Source organism: Ranitomeya variabilis, chromosome 2, assembly GCF_051348905.1.
Source record: "Ranitomeya variabilis isolate aRanVar5 chromosome 2, aRanVar5.hap1, whole genome shotgun sequence".
In the NCBI taxonomy this organism is placed as follows: domain Eukaryota; kingdom Metazoa; phylum Chordata; class Amphibia; order Anura; family Dendrobatidae; genus Ranitomeya; species Ranitomeya variabilis.
This window is the reverse complement of record NC_135233.1, coordinates 957,481,757-957,503,534: the sequence shown is the minus strand read 5'-3', so window position 1 is coordinate 957,503,534 and position 21,778 is coordinate 957,481,757. Positions and strand designations below refer to the sequence as shown.

General features: G+C 42.0%; 1 protein-coding gene across 3 annotated transcripts in view; it reads left to right on the top strand.

Moving 5' to 3' along the window:
- Nucleotides 1-21,778, top strand: part of SLC9A9 (solute carrier family 9 member A9) — a 1,256,356-nt gene that overhangs the window by 230,476 nt on the left and 1,004,102 nt on the right. For all 3 annotated transcript variants that reach the window (XM_077290810.1, XM_077290809.1, XM_077290811.1), the window contains exon 6: nt 2,953-3,058. In XM_077290810.1, the coding sequence (XP_077146925.1) occupies nt 2,953-3,058 (106 nt within the window). The remainder of the gene's footprint in view (nt 1-2,952; nt 3,059-21,778) is intronic.

Sequence of the window (21,778 nt, the reverse complement as noted above, 5' to 3'; positions counted from 1 at the left end):
ATAATGGGATGCATTAAACGAGGCATAGATGCTCATGAGGAGAACATAATTTTACCTCTATACAAGTCACTAGTGCGACCACACTTAGAATACTGTGCACAGTTCTGGTCTCCGGTGTATAAGAAAGACATAGCTGAACTGGAGCGGGTGCAGAGAAGAGCAACCAAGGTTATTAGAGGACTGGGGGGTCTGCAATAACAAGATAGGTTATTACACTTGGGGCTATTTAGTTTGGAAAAAAGAAGACTAAGGGGTGATCTTATGTTAATGTATAAATATATGAGGGGACAGTACAAAGACCTTTCTGCTGATCTTTTTAATCATAGACCGGTGACAGGGACAAGGGGGCATCCTCTACGTCTGGAGGAAAGAAGGTTTAAGCATAATAACAGACGCGGATTCTTTACTGTAAGAGCAGTGAGACTATGGAACTCTCTGCCGTATGATGTTGTAATGAGTGACTCATTGCTTCAATTTAAGAGGGGACTGGATGCCTTTCTGGAAAAGTATAATATTACAGGGTATATATATTAGATTCCTTGATAGGGCGTTGATCCAGGGAACTAGTCTGATTGCCGTATGTGGGGTCGGGAAGGAATTTTTTTCCCCATGGTGGAGCTTACTCTTACCACATGGGGTTTTTTTGCCTTCCCCTGGATCAACATGTTAGGGCATGTTAGGTTAGGCTATGGGTTGAACTAGATGGACTTAAAGTCTTCCTTCAACCTTAATAACTATGTAACTATGTAATGAGGAAATACTGTTACTAAGCAGTAATGGGGAATGTAGTGGTAATGTTCCCCACAGTGGATCCAAACCAAATTGGTAATTGATGTCAGACAATAAAGAGAAGTCTTCTGGTAGTACTAATAATCCGCACACTGAAGCTAAACAAAGCAGCAGTGCATGTCAAGCCGGTCAGTTAGGGAGCCTGGTACAAATAAGCTGTCATGTCAATTTATAACTACAGTCAAAAGAATATAGCATCAGCAATAAACGGGTATAACACAAACAGGGAACATTAAAAAAAATCAGGACCCAAAAAGAAATTAAAATCTCACCTAATCCTTTAGTGGTTGTGTGCCTTCATCGCAGGATCATCTCAGCAGAGACAGAAGACAATGAGAGCAGTGTCCAAGTGTGTATCTTTCACTAACGTAAACTAAGTCCTCATTCCTTGTGCCATCGTGTTTTGTCGGAGATGACCGACTCTTTCATCAGATGCACATGGTTTCTGTGAATAGACATCAGGAATAAGGATGCAGCACAGTGGTATGGCGGAACAGCGCTGTGTCATGGCGCCATACCACTGGCGGCAGTGTCCACGTTTGGACCCGCTCCCCCAGCATGTTAAAGGATTGTCCCGCCACATGGAATAAAGGACATTAACCTTTTGTAAGAAGCAATGAGGAGTGCCGTTTCTTTTTTCAGTATTGAACACATTTGGTCTTCAACACATTTTCATGCACCACCTAGCTCGTCATTATGTGGTATGATTTATATTAAAGACTGATTCAGACTGCAGTCAACAGTTTGCCGGTTTTTCTGTTTGTTTTTTTTTTCACTTTTTGCTAGTGTTCCACGATACCACTGTGTGGCATCCTTATTCCTGATGCCTATTCTCAGAAACCATGTGCATCTGATGAAGGTCCATAGGACTGACCCGTTCTGCATATTCTGTGAGACGATCTTTTGTTAAAGAAATCATTAGCATTTCGAACATAACATTATTCCAATTTACATTATACCCTATGTTACTGTGCATGCAGAGATAGCTGTCAATCACTGAGTAGGACCGCCCATTGGACTCCTATACATAAAATCACTAGGAATTTCAATTAATAAAATGCAAGTTATGCTGAATATTTTTCCCACAAACCAATATACCATTCTGCTCAGCTTCTCGTTCTTTAAATCGTGCTGCACACAGATCTGACTGCATCTACAACATGAGAGGTTCCCTTTAAGAGAGTAGAAGCACTCCATGTAAGGACTCATTCAGACGTGCCTGATTATTGTTGTAGTTAAAAACATGAACCGTTGTTAATCGTCTGTGAAAACAGGACAGTGCCGACAATAGTGGCGCCTACGTGCACTGAGCGATCCATTACACACTAAAGTGATCTTTATACACACATGCTATATTCTTGTTTATTATAACTTCCTATGTATTACATTCACCAAATAAATTATATGTAAAACTATAAATTACTTTCAGTTCTGACAACTCTAGGGTTTGTTTAAGTTCGGCTATCAAATTCCTTAACACGTTTTTTAGGACGTCTTACTTTCACCTCTGAATTTGTGAAAATACCTGTAATTAGTTATTTTTTCTGAGCATTAAATATGCTATATTTATCTACATTTTATTTGTAATTTAAATGAACTTTAGAGGGGCTAAAAATGGCAGGCTTAATGTTTAACCTGTGCATAATTCCTGACATTAACATTTATAGAGCATAGCAAAGCGCACAGTCAAGTGTCCTTTTCTTGCCTCATTAACATCTCGTTAACAGCATGGACCATTGCACATGATAGTGCTATTATGGAAACAGTCATCTAGGATAATACAGCCCTGATCGCTTTCTATGGAGGCTGCGCTGTGATAAACGACTGTTGAAGTTGGCGCCATTAAATGTTAGGAACTTGGCTTGGTGAACCTTAACCTAAAGGGAATTTATTTAGGGTTGTAAAAGTGTTGAAAATAGAAGGACAAGTGAGCAGAGGATGTCAGCAACTCTGCACAGACCCACATATGTTACAGGCGGGTTTTCATCTTCATTTGTCTGATTTATTGAATATTAGTACATGAATGTGACTACATCAAGGACTTGGCTTGTCATCATAGAAAGGCCACTGGCGGGGATCCAGCTGTGATACATTTCCATTGCTGTAATTCTCCTTGTCATGGTGTAATTATAAAACTAATTGCTCTGCTGTGTTTTTTTTCAGTAACGGTTCTGGCAATTTTCCATGAATTGCATGTGGATACTGACCTGTACACTCTCCTTTTTGGAGAGAGTGTCCTCAACGATGCTGTTGCTATTGTCCTCACATAGTAAGTAACGTGCCCTCTATGTAAATTTTTACTCTCATTTTATCCATTTATCAAACTCAATCTTATAGATTCCAGTGGGATCAAAGACAAAATTGGCTGGAGTTTCTGTGTTGTACCGATGATTGCGGAGGTTTCCTCTGGTTCTGTGTCCCCACTCTACACTCCAAAAAACATCCTGATTATGGTTATTTGTCCCTAGTGTGCATGTCTGAGATGGGGAACGATTGTAAGCTCTGTCGGGGACAAGGACTGATGTGAATGGTATCAGTCTCTGTACAGCACTGGTGAATATGTTGTCACTACTTAAGCAACTAGTAATAAAAATACTATTGTTTGCCCAGCTGTCACATTTCTAAAGGGCTAAAAAAGTTCCAACTCTTCCATGTACTTCAGAGAATAAGGGACATTTCTACTCATTTGTTTTACGTTAAATCCAATGGCAACCCACATTCTACAGAGCTAATAGGGTCTATACATGTTCACGTTCTGCTGAAAATCTGATGTTCCAGCATAAACATGGTAGAAATTGGTTGCCCCTGGCATACAGTATGGGTGCATTTACGTTGGCCAAGAATGGGACAAACTAAGCAAGTTGCCAATTATCGAAAAATGGTAATCAATCCTTACGGAGAATGAGAATGCACAATTGCTGCTAGGTTCATTTTTCTCAGAAACCAATAATTGTTTCCGAAAAAAATAGCCGGAGACTAGACTAGTTCATCCTCTCCCCAGGTCGGCTTCTCCCAGCGCCACTTCAGGTGATTGACAAGTCTTTTCCATAGCGAGAGACATGTCAATCACCTGACGTGACTCTGGGAACAGCCGCTGGTGCCAGACTTGCCTCGTCTCTGGCTATGATCCCGGGCCGGATCTTCTAGCAATATTTTGCAGCCAGGCTCTGATTCATTCCGCCGTAGTTTGGGCTGCATGAATGAAGTGACCGCTTCCCTTTAAGTGAATTTTCTTTGGTAATTTCAGAAATGAATTGAAGAAAATTTTAAATTGTAATTATGAATAATTTACAAAGAACAAAACCCAAAACATTCATTTCTGCACTTAGATTAACAAGTACCGTGATTAGGACAGGGAGTATTGAACCCGTAATTTATACATACAAATCCTGAGATGTTGAGCCATCCATACTTGTTGTTCTTCACATTATGTCATTCTTCGTTAGTCCGCAGAGATACAGGAGTGTCTTAGCTTTCCTCCCTCAGTCTCGAGGATCAGGATATTTCCTTTTGTACTTGGACATTCTTTTCAGCTTGCTTAAATGATTTTTTTGATGCTGTGTTGCTTTTATTCCATTAAGTCTGCATTTACTTTTCTTAGAACTGGAGTTGTAAAATCACAACGTTTATTGTAAGTGTAACATGTAGTGGTGTGTTTTAATTAGTGTCATTTTGTATACATATTTTTTCCACTGATTTTCAATTCCTGTAGAGAGTCTTATGGTAAAAATACTGTATCTGGAGCTGCATTTGGAAAAACAAAAAAAACACCAAGAAGCACAATTAACTAATGAGTTATACATTTTGCTTTATAACTTCAAAGTAAACCTGGTCATAAAAGAAAGGTAAACAAGTAAAACCAACCTAGTAATGTCATTTTATCACAGTCATTGGATGACACGTGTCAGATTGAGGCATTTGTCCATACGAACCTGAGTGTTTAAGCTGGAATTTTTGATTAAGCGCTCCCTTTAAAAGAAGAAAAAAACAACAAAACAATACAATGCCAGTAACTAAAGTTTTCTCAATCATAAAAACAGGATAGGAACCATTTACTGACGCAGATGGTGAGTTCACAAAGGTCCAGAGCTTCGGGCCGTTCCCCAAGAAGGGTAGCATTCATTCAGTGCCAGGCCGGCTGGTGCCAGCATTTAATGACTCTGCATTGTACCGTCTGCATTGGAAATGAGCAAACAAAATATCTGCTTGTTAAGTTCTCTTCCTAAAAACCAGAAATGATTCTTCTTCTATCCAAACCTTGTGTAACATAAGGAAATGAAGACTGATGCACCATAGAATGCAGCTCCCGGTACAATTGCTAAAGCTAATTTCTAGGGATTTTCTGAATAGAGAACACAGAATGCTACATATGTGTAGGTGGTTAATGCAACTAAATCAGAAAATGTAACTATATCAATTTACATAATCAGCCGCAAAATGTTTTAATAAAACAAACATAATCTCTGCCTGTTACATTGCAGGCTGTAATGCACAAAACTCCCTAATTCTTTGTTCTCGTGATACCATAAATCAAATGCCACTGGTAAAAGGACTACAACCACTGAGAGTAATGAAGGGTAAAAAAGTTGTCCAGGGGTGTAAGTATTCCTCTGAATGTAATTAGTCTTTTTACTATTTTTTTTTTTTTTACAATGATGAAGAGAAAAATCCTGTTTAATGAAAGTATGCAGGCTCCCTTCTATGTCCTTTACCTTCCCAATCCCACCTATAAATGACAGATCTCTCTCTATCCAGGTCTACAGTGAGGGGTCTGTCTGGCTAAATTAGGACCTGCCCAATTTATGTCCATTTGGTTCCTAAAATTAGGATTTCCAGAGTATTTCAGTTTTACTGTGGGTATGAGGAAGGAAAGTCACTGGGGACCACATAGTGCTCTCCTTGTCTGCAAGCAAGTAAAGGTTAATATTAAGAAGCAAATATGAGTCACATTCAAGAGGTAGATTCGATTGTTTGTCAACTTATTTTCAGTCATTTTCTAAGCAAAAGCAAGGCAGTGAATGACCATACAAAACAAACTGACTGTAATGCCCATCTAAAAGTGCAGTGATGTATTATATAGTATTAAAGAGGTTGTCCGGCCTTGGCCCACTAGTCTGCAGTTACTCTGTGACTGCAGTCTAGTGAATTCTCACGTTGCGCACACTGCACACTTGTGACTGCAAGTATGGAATCTGCATACTCTCTGTTACTTTCTGACTATTTCGTGCAATCGCAGAGAGACCCAGCAGGACTGGCACCAAACCAGCCAAGGCGCAGCTACAGACGCATTTGGTGAAAGCTGCCCCAGCAAAGCAAGTGTTAAAAGGCCGGGATACTCTTCACCCAGCTCCCAGTAAATGGGACGGGGACTATAGAAGAGCCCTTCCCAAGCCCACTGTCGCCAGGCAGCTGGCATCTGGTGACGCGGCCTGAGCCAGTCAAGAATAGGTAGATTCCTCTGCAAGAAATCCAGGGAGTGTAGCACGAAAAGAAAGAGAAACGAATCCTAAGACCAACCCAGAAAGAGCCGCTAATACTGCTAGCACCACTCACCACAACAACGCATACAGTAGGAACTACAATAAACGGCAAAGACGTGAGCTGGTAACAGGGTTAAATAGCTCACCTGAGGCTGATGAAAATGATCAGGTTTTGAATACCTCCCAATCACCCCTTGCAGAATGGACACAATTCCACACTGCCTAGTACCAGGTACTGCGGCATCGTTCGTTGCCTGGCAACTGGGTAACAGTGTCCCATGCCCCAGGCAGTGAAATCCGTGGGAGATACGGCATCCCGTGTCACCACCCATTCTACTACTCCAGAACGACCCCGGAAGACATCACATGTATCCTTAGAATCATAAAATGTTAGAGTTGGAAGAGACCTCCAGGGTCATACTGTCCAACCCCCTGCTCAAAGCAGGATTCACTGAGCCATCTCAGGCAGATGTCTGTCCAGCCTCTGTTGAAGACATGCTTTGAAGGGGAACTCACCACCTCTTGTGGCAGCCTGTTGCACTCATTGTTCACCCTTACTGTCAAAAAAGTTTTTTCGAATATCTAATCTGTATCTTCACTCTTTCAATTTCATTCCATTGCTTCTCTGGTTTCCATGGGCGAATGAGAATAATGAATGATGATCCCTCTAAATTGTGACACCCCTTTAGATATTTGTAGACAGCTATTAAGTCTCCTTTTAGCCTTCTTTTTTGAAAGCTAAACATTCCCAGATCCTTTAACTGTTCCTTGTAGGACATACTTTGCAGTCCGCTCACCATCCTGGTAGCTCTTCTCTGAACTTGCTCCAGTTTTTCGATGTCTTTTTTAAAATTTGGTGCCCCGAACTGAACACAGCATTCCAGATGAGGCCTGACCAAGGAGCAGTAGAGGGAGATAATTACTTCACATGATCTAGATCCTTCTTGACCTCTCCTGCCTCTTAGGCTGCCGTCACACTAGCAGTATTTGGTCAGTATTTTACATCAGTATTTGTAAGCCAAAACCAGGAGTGGGTGATAAATGCAGAAGTGGTGCATATGTTTCTATTATACTTTTCCTCTAATTGTTCCACTCCTGGGTGGGTGGATGGATTTGTATAAATTTCCTGCACACTGTATTTTTTAACGATGCATAAGCAATCCACAACATGCCAATTTTGTCTTGCAAGCACGCTGAGTTTTATGTGTAGATTTTCCCCATAGATTTTCATTAGATGCAGAAAATCCGCAGGTAAAAAACGCCTATGCATTTTTACTGTACTTCCACCATGGAAAAGCGCTAAAAAAGAGTCATATGCGGATTACATGCTATCAATAATGTTTTATCAAAGCCAAGTATCAGGAAGTTTAACAAATGAAGCAGCTTTCTTTGCAACATAACATTCAAAAAAGTGACACAAACCGCAGCCTCAAAAACGTGCTAAAAACACAGGTAAAAAAAAAAGCAGTCAAAAATGCAAGTAGCCTAATTTACCTAATCAGTGCAGAAATGGTGAAGATCGTCAACACCATCAAGACTTGGCAATAACTTATCGTGGGTGCGTAACCTAATGGTTATCTAGATCTATCTTATTGTTATCAACACAGAGTGCCGCTATCAAGTGAAGTGGTGACTTAGAAAACAGTCTCTTTCAATGGAAAAATAAATAAGGTCTGGGTCTCAGCTTGGAAAATGGCCACACACAAACCATTTTTTTCTTTCCGATTGTTGTAATTCCTTTATAATTTAAATAGCAAAACAGAATAACATACACTTTGGGTCTCAGTATAATATTATTCACCTGGAGAATCATGTTTTAGGTCATTTTTATCGCTTAGGCTTCTTTCACACTTCCGTTTTTAACAATCTGCACAGGATCCGTCAAAATGTTGAAATGACGGATCCTGTGCAAATTGTAAAAAACGGGTGCACTGGGCCCGTTTTTCTGACGGACCCGTTGAGGCTATTTGCACCTGTTGTGTAGTCGTCTTCGCACTGCGAAAACGCATACACAACACAACCCAGGTTAAAAATAATAAAATTAATAAAATCGCAATATTCTTACCTTCCGACGTCCCGTGCAGCGTTACCGATGCTCCCGGCAGCTGGCGTTCCCAGTAATGCCTTGAGTGCAATGACCTCTGATGACGTTGCGGTCTCGCGAGACCGCGACGTCATCGGGTCATTTCGCTATGCCTTACTGGGAACGCCAGCTGCCGTGAGCAACGGTAACGCTGCGCGGGACGCCGGAAGGTAAGAATATTGTGGGTTTTTTTATTTATTTTTTTAATATTATACCTTGTTACTATTGATGCTACATAGGCTGCATCAATAGTAAAAAGAGAGAACGAACGAGAAAATGGGAAATTTTTCCGGGCATGCTCAGTTTCAAAAGACGGAACCCGTCGCTGGATTCCCGCTTTTGACAGTCGGCGACGGATCCTGCGTCCATAGGCTTCCATTATAGCCAACGGCGGGCAGCGCAGGATCCGTCGCTGAGCGATTTTCCAATGTGCAGAAAAATCATTCCTCTGAACGTTTTCTCCGCCCTACGGACTGCAATTTTCAGACGGATCCAGTGCACGACGGATGAAACAGAAGGCCATCCATCACGATCCGTCGCTAATACAAGACTATGAGAAAAAACAGGATCCAGCACAAAAATTTGCTGCATCCTGTTTTTTCAAAAATCAACGGTTTTCGATGTGAGCTAAAAGACGGAAGTGTGAAAGAGGCCTTAATGAACTGGAAAAACAAACTCCCCGAAAACCAATGGCAGAATTGCTTTTTTTCTTTCTTCAGCATTTCAATGCACATCGAATTTTTCTCAATCCATAGTACAAAAAAATGAATGATGTAATTCAAAACTACTATAACTTGCCCCACAGAAAAACTATGGCTATGTCAACAGAAAGTTTTAAATTGATGGCTTTTTGAAGAAACAGAGGAGAAAACAAAAGCGCAGAAATGAAAATTTGCCCCTGTGGGAAAGGGGTTAAGATGCGCAATCTAAAGACGTCTTGCCTCAAAATTTTATGTAACGCCAGTGCAATCCTAAGACTTTTCAGTTTGATTAAATGTAGATTTCAGTAATCTGTCCAGAAATCTAAGGTTCAGCGGCTGGGATACCTTAATAATTGACATTTCCAATTTGAAACTTACATTCGGCTATAAGGAGGTCACTAAAGGCACCTGGCTGCTCTTGCCATTGTTTGGGCACCTACTAGCAGATGGCTCTGTCATAGCACAAACATTTTTTATACTGTTTTGAAGAAATAACAAGGGGGAAAAAAGCTCAGTACTACTGAAAAGACTGATTGTATACGTAGAAGTTACATTTCCTCATTAGTATGACAGGGAAGACACTGCCAGTAATCCTTTCTTATTGCATTCCTTCCCCAGACAAATACCACCAGGATAAACTGATTATTTTTAAGAACAAACATTTTTCCCTATCTGAATGCAGTTTTCTTGGCTTTACAAAGTATTCATATCCTCTTACTGAAAGGTTGTTCTTTCTTTGTTTCTTTTTTGAAATGAGTAGAAGAATTGCAGTCTTCCCCTGTTTGGCTCCATCTATGCATTTGATTATCTCTTACAAGAGACTTGTATTCTCTGCATTACCTGTGCCTAATGTTCAGCTCACTATACGATGTATTCATTTTAAGAAGTTGTCTGAGCAGCAAAGGACGTGAAACGCTGCTGTTCCTGTTCCACTTTTTGACTTTGTCACAGATGATTTGTTTTCCGATGTATGTTCTTATTGAATTACTGTAGTGGGAACAGCCTGGTGGGTCCAGAAATTCTGTAGCAGGATTTAATCTTTTCTCGCTCTGTAAAGCTGATATCATGGTAAAGGTTTTCCTTTCCAACCGTCTTATAGTTGAGATTCTTACCTCTCAGGGCCCATTTAGCTGGGCCGATAATCATGAATCAATATTGAGTCTGTCTATGATCAGAGAGCACTTACCTGGGCTGTGGACTGGGGTCGCGCAATGCAATCCACTCATTGCTATATTCAACCAGTCGTTTCCAGGTTATTGGCAGCAATCACCTGACAAAGAAGCAAAATGCTTGTACTTTAAGAGATTGGATTGTTCATTCTGATAAAGTATCTGTCACAGGTTTATCGTGACAGGGATGAGCCAGAAGACCGCAGCATCTGAGTTCTGCTACACTTGCACTGATTAGAAGCACTTCACCTTCAGAATTAACAGTGTAAAAATTGTTTTAGCAGTGCAGGGGTTAATCTGCTCAGTTGAGAGCTCCTGGAAGCTTTCCCCTGTTATGGCACTCAGCTGTGCACTGTTAGCCACTCCCATCTCCTATATAATCTGAGTCCTGGCTAGCACTCATTGTCAGAGTTGCTTATGCTGCATGGCTGGAGGTTGTTGGTGGTTGTTGTTGGAGAAGGTGTTTGGTGGATTTATCTGTGACTGTTCCTAGGTTTTGAGTGTGTGATAATTCCCTTTTTTCTCCTACTTTGGTTTAACCCTATCCTCCACACCCCGGTGTTTACCTGTGTTGTTTGTGTGTATATTTGTATGATTGGTATTTTCCTTTATCCTTGTTTGCATTACCTTGTTAGTTTGGTTGGTGTATTACAGTACATTGCTACTCCCCACTTCCCTGGGTGGGGGAAGGGTACAGACTGAGGATTCAGGAGCTAAGGCAAGTTACATGGCCCCGGCATCTTCACCATCAGAAGTAATCCAGGGAATAGGGTGAGCTAGGGCACCCCTAGTGTTAAGGACAGTGAAGGAGTCCTTGGTCCTGGGACACCCGACAACAGAGTTGTGACAGTATCATTCTCAGCAGCACATTGTTCTGTGTAAACAGGAGATGTGCTGTCGATAACATGATGTACACAGAATGATAGTTATTAACATCATATATTATTCAGGTCAGCCATTAAACAGGTCATTAAGCAACTGCAGATCGGCTTTGATGGCCATTAGTAGCCTGTTTAAATGCAACGTTTAGGCTTCTATACACTTTACATAGCAGTCGGCTGAATAATGGTTTGGCCGGCAGCTATCTCAGGGGTCTCTCCCATATGGAGGAGCGCGCTCGCTTGGCCAAGAACTCCTGTGCTCTCCATGAGAGCTTTCGCCCAATGTCTTTGGCAGCGGCTTATTTCAGGAGGAACAAAAGGATCAACAGTCAAAATCGGACATGCCAGATACTAACTTTCCTAACAATCATTCCCAGTTTTTAATTTATTCTGGTTGTCATATATTTTTTTATTTTGTTTGATGGTAGCGGTTTCTTTCCAGGGTGAGTTCTACTTTAGGTAGGTTGTATTTATTGATGCAAATACATTAGAGCTAAAAGGAAAATGTCAGGTGGCTTATGCGGCCTTTAAAGAAGGATATCGTGATATATGTGTGTTGGTGCCAAAACCTTATAAAGGCATTGATGGATTATAGTAGCAGAGCACTTTATGTTTCTACTATTAAGGGGATTTCCAATTTTTTTTTTTTTTAATTGGGCAAAATTATGCAATGTCAAAAAAAAGAATGATTAAAAAACAGCATTACTTACCCCTTCAATTTCCGGCTGTCTAGTTCTGCTGCTCCACTGATCTCTATCAGGGCCAGTAGGGTTAATGCCCGGTTCATCTCCTGCAACCAATGGCTGGTGTCTGCGATCATGTGCTGTACCTGCAGATGTCACTAATGAGGTCATTGATTGGCTGCAGCGGTCAGACTGATGGATAGGAAATCATTGCTTCCAGCTACATTGACTACATCTGTGACAATCTACATAGGCAGGACCACTGAGCCCAGTGATTGGCTGCAGCAGTTACACATGACTTTACCCCTGTAAACAGCCACTGGAAGCAGCAGCAGAGAGCTGGCGCTAAAGCAGGGAGAAGGGCTATGGCTGATTTTATTATTTTGACTACATCAAGCAGACGGGGTTTACAACATTTATAGATCATAGATATGTATTTTATAGCAGCATTTGTTAAGCAGCGGCCATAAACAATAATAATAAATTTGTTCTGAGTGGGATAAAGGAGGAATAATAAGTAGTATGGGTGACAGTCAGAAAGGCATGTTACTATGAATGTGTATGAGTGCTGAGAGTCAGGGTAATTAAATATTTTGGTGAGGTTTTTGTTTATCAGCTTATGTAAATGTAACTAGCCCTGAGCATCCACAATGCCTGAGCCAAATTGCTTTCTGATCGCAAAAATTAGAATTATAAGCCTTTCATGTACACATTATTCTAATGTCGCTTCTTTCTTTTATGACTGATGTTGTCCCATGCAATTATCTTATTCCTGTTGCATTACATCCCTGTTTGTTAATGGGAGACAGCAGAAAGCGGGAGAAGCTCAGACTACGGTATTTGCTTTCCCCTTGGGTAGGGAAAAACGTGGAATAATTCTATTGAAATGAGGATGTGAGAACTTACCACATTAGAATTAAGGCAGATAGCTCTGCTCATTTATCTACAAGAGAGACTGAGACAAAAAGCAGGAACGGCATGTCATGCCAACTCATACTGTGGGCATCCAGTCTCCTAGTAATTATATGGCCACAATTTTAATTCAGTGTCAGGTTTGGCTTCAAAGCCTCCTTACGTTTGAAATTTCTGCTTGAAACCGTTTCAAAGCACGTTGTCACCATAAGCCAGCCTGGATTAAGTTCTACCAGATGGTATTCTTCATTAACTAGACTAAGACATTTATTCCAGTGGACTGTTTAACAATGGATCCGATCTTGATCAAGAAGGGCTGTGCACTCAGTATAATGCGCCTTTTCTCAGTGCCCACTGCTGTCATAAACATCAGCTTAATAGTATAACTTGCACTTGACCAACTCGCACTTCCCAACGTACAGGCGGCACAAGTCATGTCCACAACGTCTGCGTTTAGTGTTTGTTGCCACATGTCCCCATTATATGGTGTTGTTAAGAAGGACCTATCAGCTCTGAATAAAAAAGGATATATGATGATGATCATGACTAAGACGCAAGTCGATACACCTTGATCTTTCTTAACCCCTTCCCGACCTTTGACGCAGCGTATGCGTCATGAAAACCTGTGCCAATCCGACCTGTGACGCAGCATATGCGTCATGGCCGGATCGCGTCCCTGCAGGCCGGGTCAAAGGGTTAACTCCAATTTCACCCGACATGCAGGGACAGGGGGAGTGGTGCTACAGCCCAGGGGGGGTGGCTTCGCCCCCCCATGGCTACGATCGCTCTGATTGGCTGTTTCATTTTCAACAGCCAATCAGAGCAATCTGTAATATTTCACCTATGAAAATTGGTGAAATATTACAATCCAGCCATGGCCGATGCTGCAATCTGGCCCCCGATCTGGCCCCCCTACCGACTGGCGGTGGCGATCTGCAGCCGCCGTCAGTGTTCCCTACCCCTCCGTCCTGTCCTAAGCGCCTTCCTCTCCCCTCCGCCCCTCCCCCGTCCTCCCCTCCGACCCCCCCCCGCTGTCCGATCGCACCCCTCCATACTTACCTAGTCCCGGTGTCCTCCGTCTTCAGATTCGATCCCTGTACATTTTGATCGCTGTGATAAGTTCTATCACAGCGATCAAAATAAAAAAAATAGTAAATAACCCCCCCCTTTATCACCCCCATAGGTAGGGCCAATAATAAAATACAGAAAATACATAAATTTTTGTTTTTCCATTAGGGTTGGGGTTAGGGGTAGGGGTAGGGTTAGGGGTAGGGTTAGGGTTGCACTTGGGGATAGGGTTGCACTTGGGGATAGGGTTGCACTTGGGGATAGGGTTGTACTTAGGGTTGCACTTAGGGATAGGGTTGCACTTAGGGATAGGGTTGCACTTAGGGATAGGGTTGCACTTAGGGATAGGGTTGGACTTAGGGATAGGGTTGCACTTAGGGATAGGGTTGCACTTAGGGATAGGGTTGCACTTAGGGTTGCACTTAGGGATAGGGTTGCACTTAGGGCTAGGGTTGCACTTAGGGCTAGGGTTGCACTTAGGGCTACGGTCAGAATTAGGATTAGAATTAGGGTTACAATTAGGGTTAGAATTAGGGCTAGGGTTGGAATTAGGGTTAGAATTAGGCTATGTGCCCACGGTGCGGATTTGGCTGCGGATCTGCAGCGGATTGGTCGCTGCGGATTCGTAGCAGTTTTGCATCACGTTTACAGTACCACGTAAACCTACGGAAAACCAAATCCGCTGTGCCCATGGTGCGGAAAATACAGCGCGGAAACGCTGCGTTGTATTTTCCGCAGCATGTCAATTCTTTGTGCGGATTCCGCAGCGTCTTACACCTGCTCCATAATAGGAATCCGCAGGTGAAATCCACACAAAAAACACTGGAAATCCGCAGTAAATCCGTAGGTAAAGCGCAGTGCGTTTTACCTGCAGATTTTTCAAAAACAGTGTAGAAAAATCCGCACACAAATCCGCAACGTGGGCACATAGCCTTAGGGTTAGGGTTGGAATTAGGGTTAAGACTAGGGTTTGGGGTGTGTTGGGGTTAGGGTTGTGGTTAGGGTTGGGATTAGGGTTAGGGGTGTGTTGGGGTTAGTGTTTGAGTTAGAATTGAGGGGTTTCCACTGTTTAGGCACATCAGGGGGTCTCCAAACGCGACATGGCGCCACCATTGATTCCAGCCAATCTTGCATTGAAAAAAGTCAAATGGTGCTATCTCCCTTCCGAGCCCAGACATGTGCCCAAACAGTGGTTTACCCCCACATATGGGGTACCAGCGTACTCAGGAGAAACTGGACAACAACTTTTGGGGTCCAATTTCTCCTGTAACTCTTGGCAAAATAAAAAATTGCAGGCTAAAAAATTATTTTTGAGGAAAGAAAAATGATTTTTTATTTTCACGGCTCTGCGTTATAAACTTCTGTGAAGCACTTGGGGGTTCAAAGTGCTCACCACACATCTAGATAAGTTCCTTTGGGGGTCTAGTTTCCAAAATGGGGTCACTTGTGGGGGGTTTCTACTGATTAGGCACATCAGGGGCTCTGCAAATGCAACGTGACGCCCGCAGAGCATTCCATCAAAGTCTGCATTTCAAAACGTCACTTCTTCACTTCCGAGCCCCGACGTGTGCCCAAACAGTGGTTTACCCCCCCATGTGGGGTATCAGCGTACTCAGGAGAAACTGGACAACAACGTTTGGGGTCAAATTTCTCCTGTTACCCTTGGGAAAATAAAAAAATTGTGGGCTAAAAAAATCATTTTTGAGGAAAGAAAAATGATTTTTTATTTTCACGGCTCTGCGTTATAAACTTCTGTGAAGCACTTGGGGGTTCAAAGTGCTCACCACACATCTAGATTAGTTCCTTGGGAGGTCTAGTTTCCAAAATGGGGTCACTTGTGGGGGAGCTCCAATGTTTAGGCACACAGGGGCTCTCCAAACGCGACATGGTGTCCGCTAATGATTGAAGCTAATTTTCCATTCAAAAAGCCAAATGGCGTGCCTTCCCTTCCGAGCCCTGCCATGCACCCAAACAGTGGTTTACCCCCACATATGGGGTATCAGCGTACTCAGGACAAACTGGACACCAAGATTTGGGGTCCAATTTCTCCTGTTACCCTTGGGAAAATAAAAAAATTCCGGGCTAAAAAATCATTTTTGAGGAAAGAAGAATTATTTTTTATTTTCACGGCTTTGCGTTATAAACTTCTGTGAAGCACCTGGGGGTTTAAAGTGCTCATTATGCATCTAGATAAGTTCCTTGGGGCGTCTAGTTTCCAAAATGGGGTCCATTGTGGGGGAGCTCCAATGTTTAGGCACACAGGGGCTCTCCAAACGCGACATGGTGTCCGCTAACGATTGGAGCTAATTTTCCATTCAAAAAGTCAAATGGCACGCCTTCCCTTCCGAGCCTTGCCGTGCGCCCAAACAGTGGTTTACCCCCACATATGAGGTATCGGCGTACTCGGGAGAAATTGCCCAACAAATTTTAGGATCCACTTTATCCTGATGCCTATGTGAAAATGAAAAAATTGAGGCTAAAAGAATTTTTTTGTGAAAAAAAAGTACTTTTTCATTTTTACGGATCAATTTGTGAAGCACCTGAGGGTTTAAAGTGCTCACTATGCATCTAGATAAGTTCCTTGGGGCGTCTAGTTTCCAAAATGGGGTCACTTGTGGGGGAGCTCCAATGTTTAGGCACACAGGGGCTCTCCAAACGCGACATGGTGTCCGCTAACGATGGAGATAATTTTTCATTCAAAAAGTCAAATGGCGCTCCTTCCCTTCCGAGCCTTACCATGTGCCCAAACAGTGGTTTACCCCCACATGTGAGGTATCGGTATACTCAGGAGAAATTGCCCAACAAATTTTAGGATCCATTTTATCCTGCTGCCCATGTGAAAATCAAAAAATTGAGGCTAAAAGAATTTTTTTGTGAAAAAAAAAAGTACTTTTTCATTTTTACGGATCAATTTGTGAAGCACCTGGGGGTTTAAAGTGCTCACTATGCATCTAGATAAGTTCCTTGGGGCGTCTAGTTTCCAAAATGGGGTCACTTGTGGGGGAGCTCCAATGTTTAGGCACACGGGGGCTCTCCAAACGCGACATGGTGTCCGCTAAAGATTGGAGCCAATTTTTCATTCAAAAAGTCAAATGGCGCTCCTTCCCTTCCGAGCCCTGCCGTGCGCCCAATCAGTGGTTTACCCCCACATATGAGGTATCAGCGTACTCAGGACAAATTGGACAACAACTTTCGTGGTCCAGTTTCTCCTTTTACCCTTGGGAAAATAACAAAATTGTTGCTAAAAGATAATTTTTGTGACTAAAAAGTTAAATGTTCATTTTTTCCTTCCATGTTGCTTCTGCTGCTGTGAAGCACCTGAAGGGTTAATAAACTTCTCGAATGTGGCTTTGAGCACCTTGAGGGGTGCAGTTTTTAGAATGGTGTCACTTTTGGGTATTTTCAGCCATATAGAACCCTGAAACTGACTTCAAATGTGAGGTGGTCCCTAAAAAAAATGGTTTTGTAAATTTTGTTGTAAAAATGAGAAATCGCTGGTCAAATTTTAACCCTTATAACATCCTAGCAAAAAAAAATTTTGTTTCCAAAAGTGTGCTGATGTAAAGTAGACATGTGGGAAATGTTATTTATTAACTATTTTGTGTCACATAACTCTCTGGTTTATCAGAATAAAAAATCAAAATGTGAAAATTGCGAAATTTTCAAAATTTTCGCCAAATTTCCATTTTTTTCACAAATAAACGCAGAAATTATCTACCTAAATTTACCACTAACATGAAGCCCAATATGTCACGAAAAAACAATCTCAGAATCGCTAGGATCTGTTGAAGCGTTGCTGAGTTATTACCTCATAAAGGGACACTGGTCAGAATTGCAAAAAATGGCCAGGTCATTAAGGTCAAAATAGGCTGGGTCATGAAGGGGTTAACAGTGTCAGTGTGTTAGTGCCCAACAATATGTGTTACCTATTTTAACAGCTTTGCAATAAAAGTTATTTTTTAGCCACCTCCGCTCATCACTGGATCCTTCCTCCCTTTTTTTCCAATTCATTTTGGCTACTCGCCTTGATCCGTGCTAGGCGTTGGTCAGCATTGGGGAGCACGCACACACATGCTGGTAAGCTGACTCTCCAACATTTTCTATTTCTCTGGATGTATGATGACGTGCGCACTGGGTGCTGTTGGGATTCTCCAGCGACTGGAGCATTGGTCATGTGCCCTCAAGTATGCCATCTTTATACTCCCAGCCACAATCCGACTAGTTGGGCGTGGCCTTGCTCAATGTGTATTGAGCGAGGCCAGAAACAGTCTAGTTGGATTGTGGCCAGGAGTATAAATATTCCATACTTGAGGGCACATGATCACCGCTCTCGGCACCGGAAAACGCTTGCCGTGCTCGCGATGTGAGGATTCACAAGTTTGTAGTCGCATAGAATCACTGCAGACTTGTAGCTTAAGACCAGACAACCCCTTTAAGATAAGCTTCAAATATAGATAGTCTTATATACGGCACATAGCCAGGAAGTATGTTTTACAATATTGCTGTTTACAAACTTACAGTTCATCTAACAAAGTGACAAAAAAACCCTGTTCATATGTGAAGAGTATCCAGTACTTGAGAACTAATAGTTAATATCCTCTAAAGATCTGCCAGGATTGAGGATGACTTCTTAATGAGATAGGATCTAGCTTGGTCTAGCTTCACATTTGCGGTTGAGTCCGCAGCGTCTTGTCCACATACGCATGCTAACGCAGCATTTTTTATCCGCATCAGCTTACACATGAGGGAAGAAAAATGCTGCGTTTGCATGCGTTTTTTGCATACATTTGCGCTTTTTATGCTCATGCGTTCAATATTTCCAGGAGGGTCTCACTGGGCATGTCTAAATCAGTTCATCGACATGCACAGTCCGAAGTGCGCAAGCGCATGCGTGCACAAATACATGTGTACGCATGCGTTCCCATAGACAGTAATGCGTTTTTTAATGCACTCATCCGCGTGCGCATGCCTGTGCATATTTGACGGAAATTTGCCGTCTCAAAAATTGCAACATGGTGCGTTAGCCGCGCCCCGCCACACACCGCGAAAAAACGCATGCGTAAGCAAACACAGGTGAACGCATGCGCCTGCGTCCACAATATAAAAGATATGAAATCAAGACACATGCTGATGTATGCGTCAGAAACGCTGTGGACACAACCGCAAATGTGAAACTGGTCATAATGGGTAATAAATATCCAGTAATCAACAGAAATGAGAGATAAGGGGCGGCACAGAGGAGGTCCGTAGATCCACATATGTTCCTATTTGTCAAGGCGCTTTATGTGCATTAAATAGTACCTTTCATGTACCAAGTTGTATTCTGGAGTGCATTTTGTCTTTGTTATGGACTGTGAAGGGCAAACTTTCCCATGTGTCAAAAACCTGTTCCAGTGTAGATTCATAGAGGATAAATACCTCTGCTGTGATCACTGGACTTTGCTACATTCTCTAAGTGAGTCGCCCGATAAACTCAGCTTTGCTACACTACAAACTCTGGATGTTGCTTCATTCATTAGCCAAGTCTCCTGCCAAACCCAGTTTTGTTACCTCAGGGACTCTGCTACATTCACTAGGTGAGTCTCATGACAAAACCAGCTCTTCTACAACTTCTGGAGTCTGCTGCATTTACTAAGTGAATCTCCTGACAAACCCAGTTCTGCTACAATTACTAGACTTTGCTACAACCAGTAAGTCTCCTGACAATCACTGTTTTGCTTCAACTGCTAGACTCTGCAACAATCAGTAAATCTGACAAAACCAGCACTGCTACAACTGCTAGACTCAGTTACATTCAGTATACTAGTCTCCTGACAAACCCAGTTCCGCTACAACCACTAGACTCTGCAGCATTCAGTAAGTCTCCTGACAAAACCGGTTCTGCTACAATTTCTGATTTCTCCTGTATTTGCTAAGGGAGTCTTCTGACAAACCCAACATTGCTAAAATCACTAGACTCTGCTACTTCTTTGAGTCTTATTTACTGTGTCTTTGATTCAGGCTCCATCATCAGTTTTTCTACACTGAGTCTCAAGCCTCCACAGCCTCCAAATTCTCCAGCTGCCATCTCTCCTCTATAACTTCCATTTTAGCCGGCTGCCTTGCAGTTTTAGCCTTCATTGCTTCATCTGCTTTCCATCTGCTCATCCAAACTAAAGGCTTAAAGGATCCACCTCACCTGTTGTGAAGGATCCACCTCACCTGTTGTGAAGTATCCACCTCACCAGTTGTGAAGGATCCACCTCACCTGTTGTGAAGTATCCACCTCACCAGTTGTGAAGGATCTACCTCACCTGTTGTGAAGGATCCACCTCACCAGTTGTGCCCAGTTGTGAAGGATCCTCCTCACCAGTTGTGACCAGTTGTGAAGGATCCACCTCACCTGTTGTGAAGTATTCACCTCACCAGTTGTGAAGTATCCACCTCACCTGTTGTGAAGTATCCACCTCACCTGTTGTGAAGGATCCACCTCACCAGTTGTGCCCAGTTGTGAAGGATCCACCTCACCAGTTGTGACCAGTTGTGAAGGATCCACCTCACCTGTTGTCAAGGATCCACCTCAGCTAACAAATATTCTCATATTCAGGGACAGACTGGGACTGAAATTCAGCCCTGGCATTTTAACCCCTTAGTAACAGAGCCAATTTGGTACTTAATGACCAAGCTAATTTTTACAATTCTGACCACTGTCACTTTATTAAGTTTATTAAAAACAGTATTACTAAAAACTCTGTGTTATTTAAATGCACTTTTGATTTTTTACTTAGTTGCATCAGGGTTTTTGCTTACTTTTTTCTCTTGTAGGTTTTAACACTGTATTAAGTTATAGCTCTAGAATCTTCAATGTATCCCACTGACTCTAAGATTGTTGTTCGTGACATATTCAATATAACTTGTGTTTATTTATGAAAAAAACGGAAATTTGGCAAAAAATTTTGAAAATTTTGCAATTTTCAAACTTTTAATTTTGTACACCTAAATCAGAGAGTGGTGTCACTCAAAATATAAAAAATTGTTAATAAATAACATTTCCCATATGTCTACTTTACTTCAGCACACTTTTGGAAAAAATTTTTTTTTGTTAAGACGTTATAAGGGTTAAAAGTTGACCAACGATTTTTCATTTTTCCAACAAAGTTTTCAAAACCATTTTTTTTAGTGACCACCTCACATTTGAAGTGACTTTGGGGAGTCAATATAATAGAAAATACCCAAAAGTGACACAATTCTAAAAACTGCACCCCTCAAGGTGCTTCTCAAAAACTAAAGCAATGTGAAAGTAAAAAATAACATTTTCTTTTTTCACAAAAAAATTCCTTTGGAACTATTTTTTTTTATTTTCACAAGGGTATCAGGAGAAAATGGACCACAAAATTTGTTGTGCAATTTCTCCTGAGTACACCAATACCCCATGTGTGGGGGAAAACCACTGTTTAGGTGCATGGCAGGGCTCATAAGGGAGGGAGCGCCGTTTGATTTTTTGAATGCAAAATTGGCTGGAATCAATGGTGGTGCCATGTCACGTTTGGAGACCCCCTGATGTACCTAAACAGTGGAACCCCTCCAATTCTAACTCCTTCCCTAACCCCAACACACCCCTAACCCTAATCCCAACACTAACCATAGACCTAACCACAACCTTAACTCCAACACACCCCTAATCTCAACCCTAAACATAACCCTAACCACAAACCTAACCCTAACACACCCTTAACCCTAATCCCAACCCTAACTGTAATCCCAACCATAACCACAACCCTATCTTTAGCTCAACCCTAACTTTAGCCCAAACCTAACTTTAGCCCAACTCAAACCCTAATGCAAAAATAAAAATAAATACTTTTTTTTATTTTATTATTTTTCCCTAACGAACGGTGTGATAAAGGAAGGGGGTATTTACTATTTTTTTTTATTTTGATCACTGTGATATGGTCTATCACAGTTATCAAAATGAACAAATAGGAAAATTTTCATATTGTTGCCGGGTGCCTGCCGGCAGATCACGGCGTGCG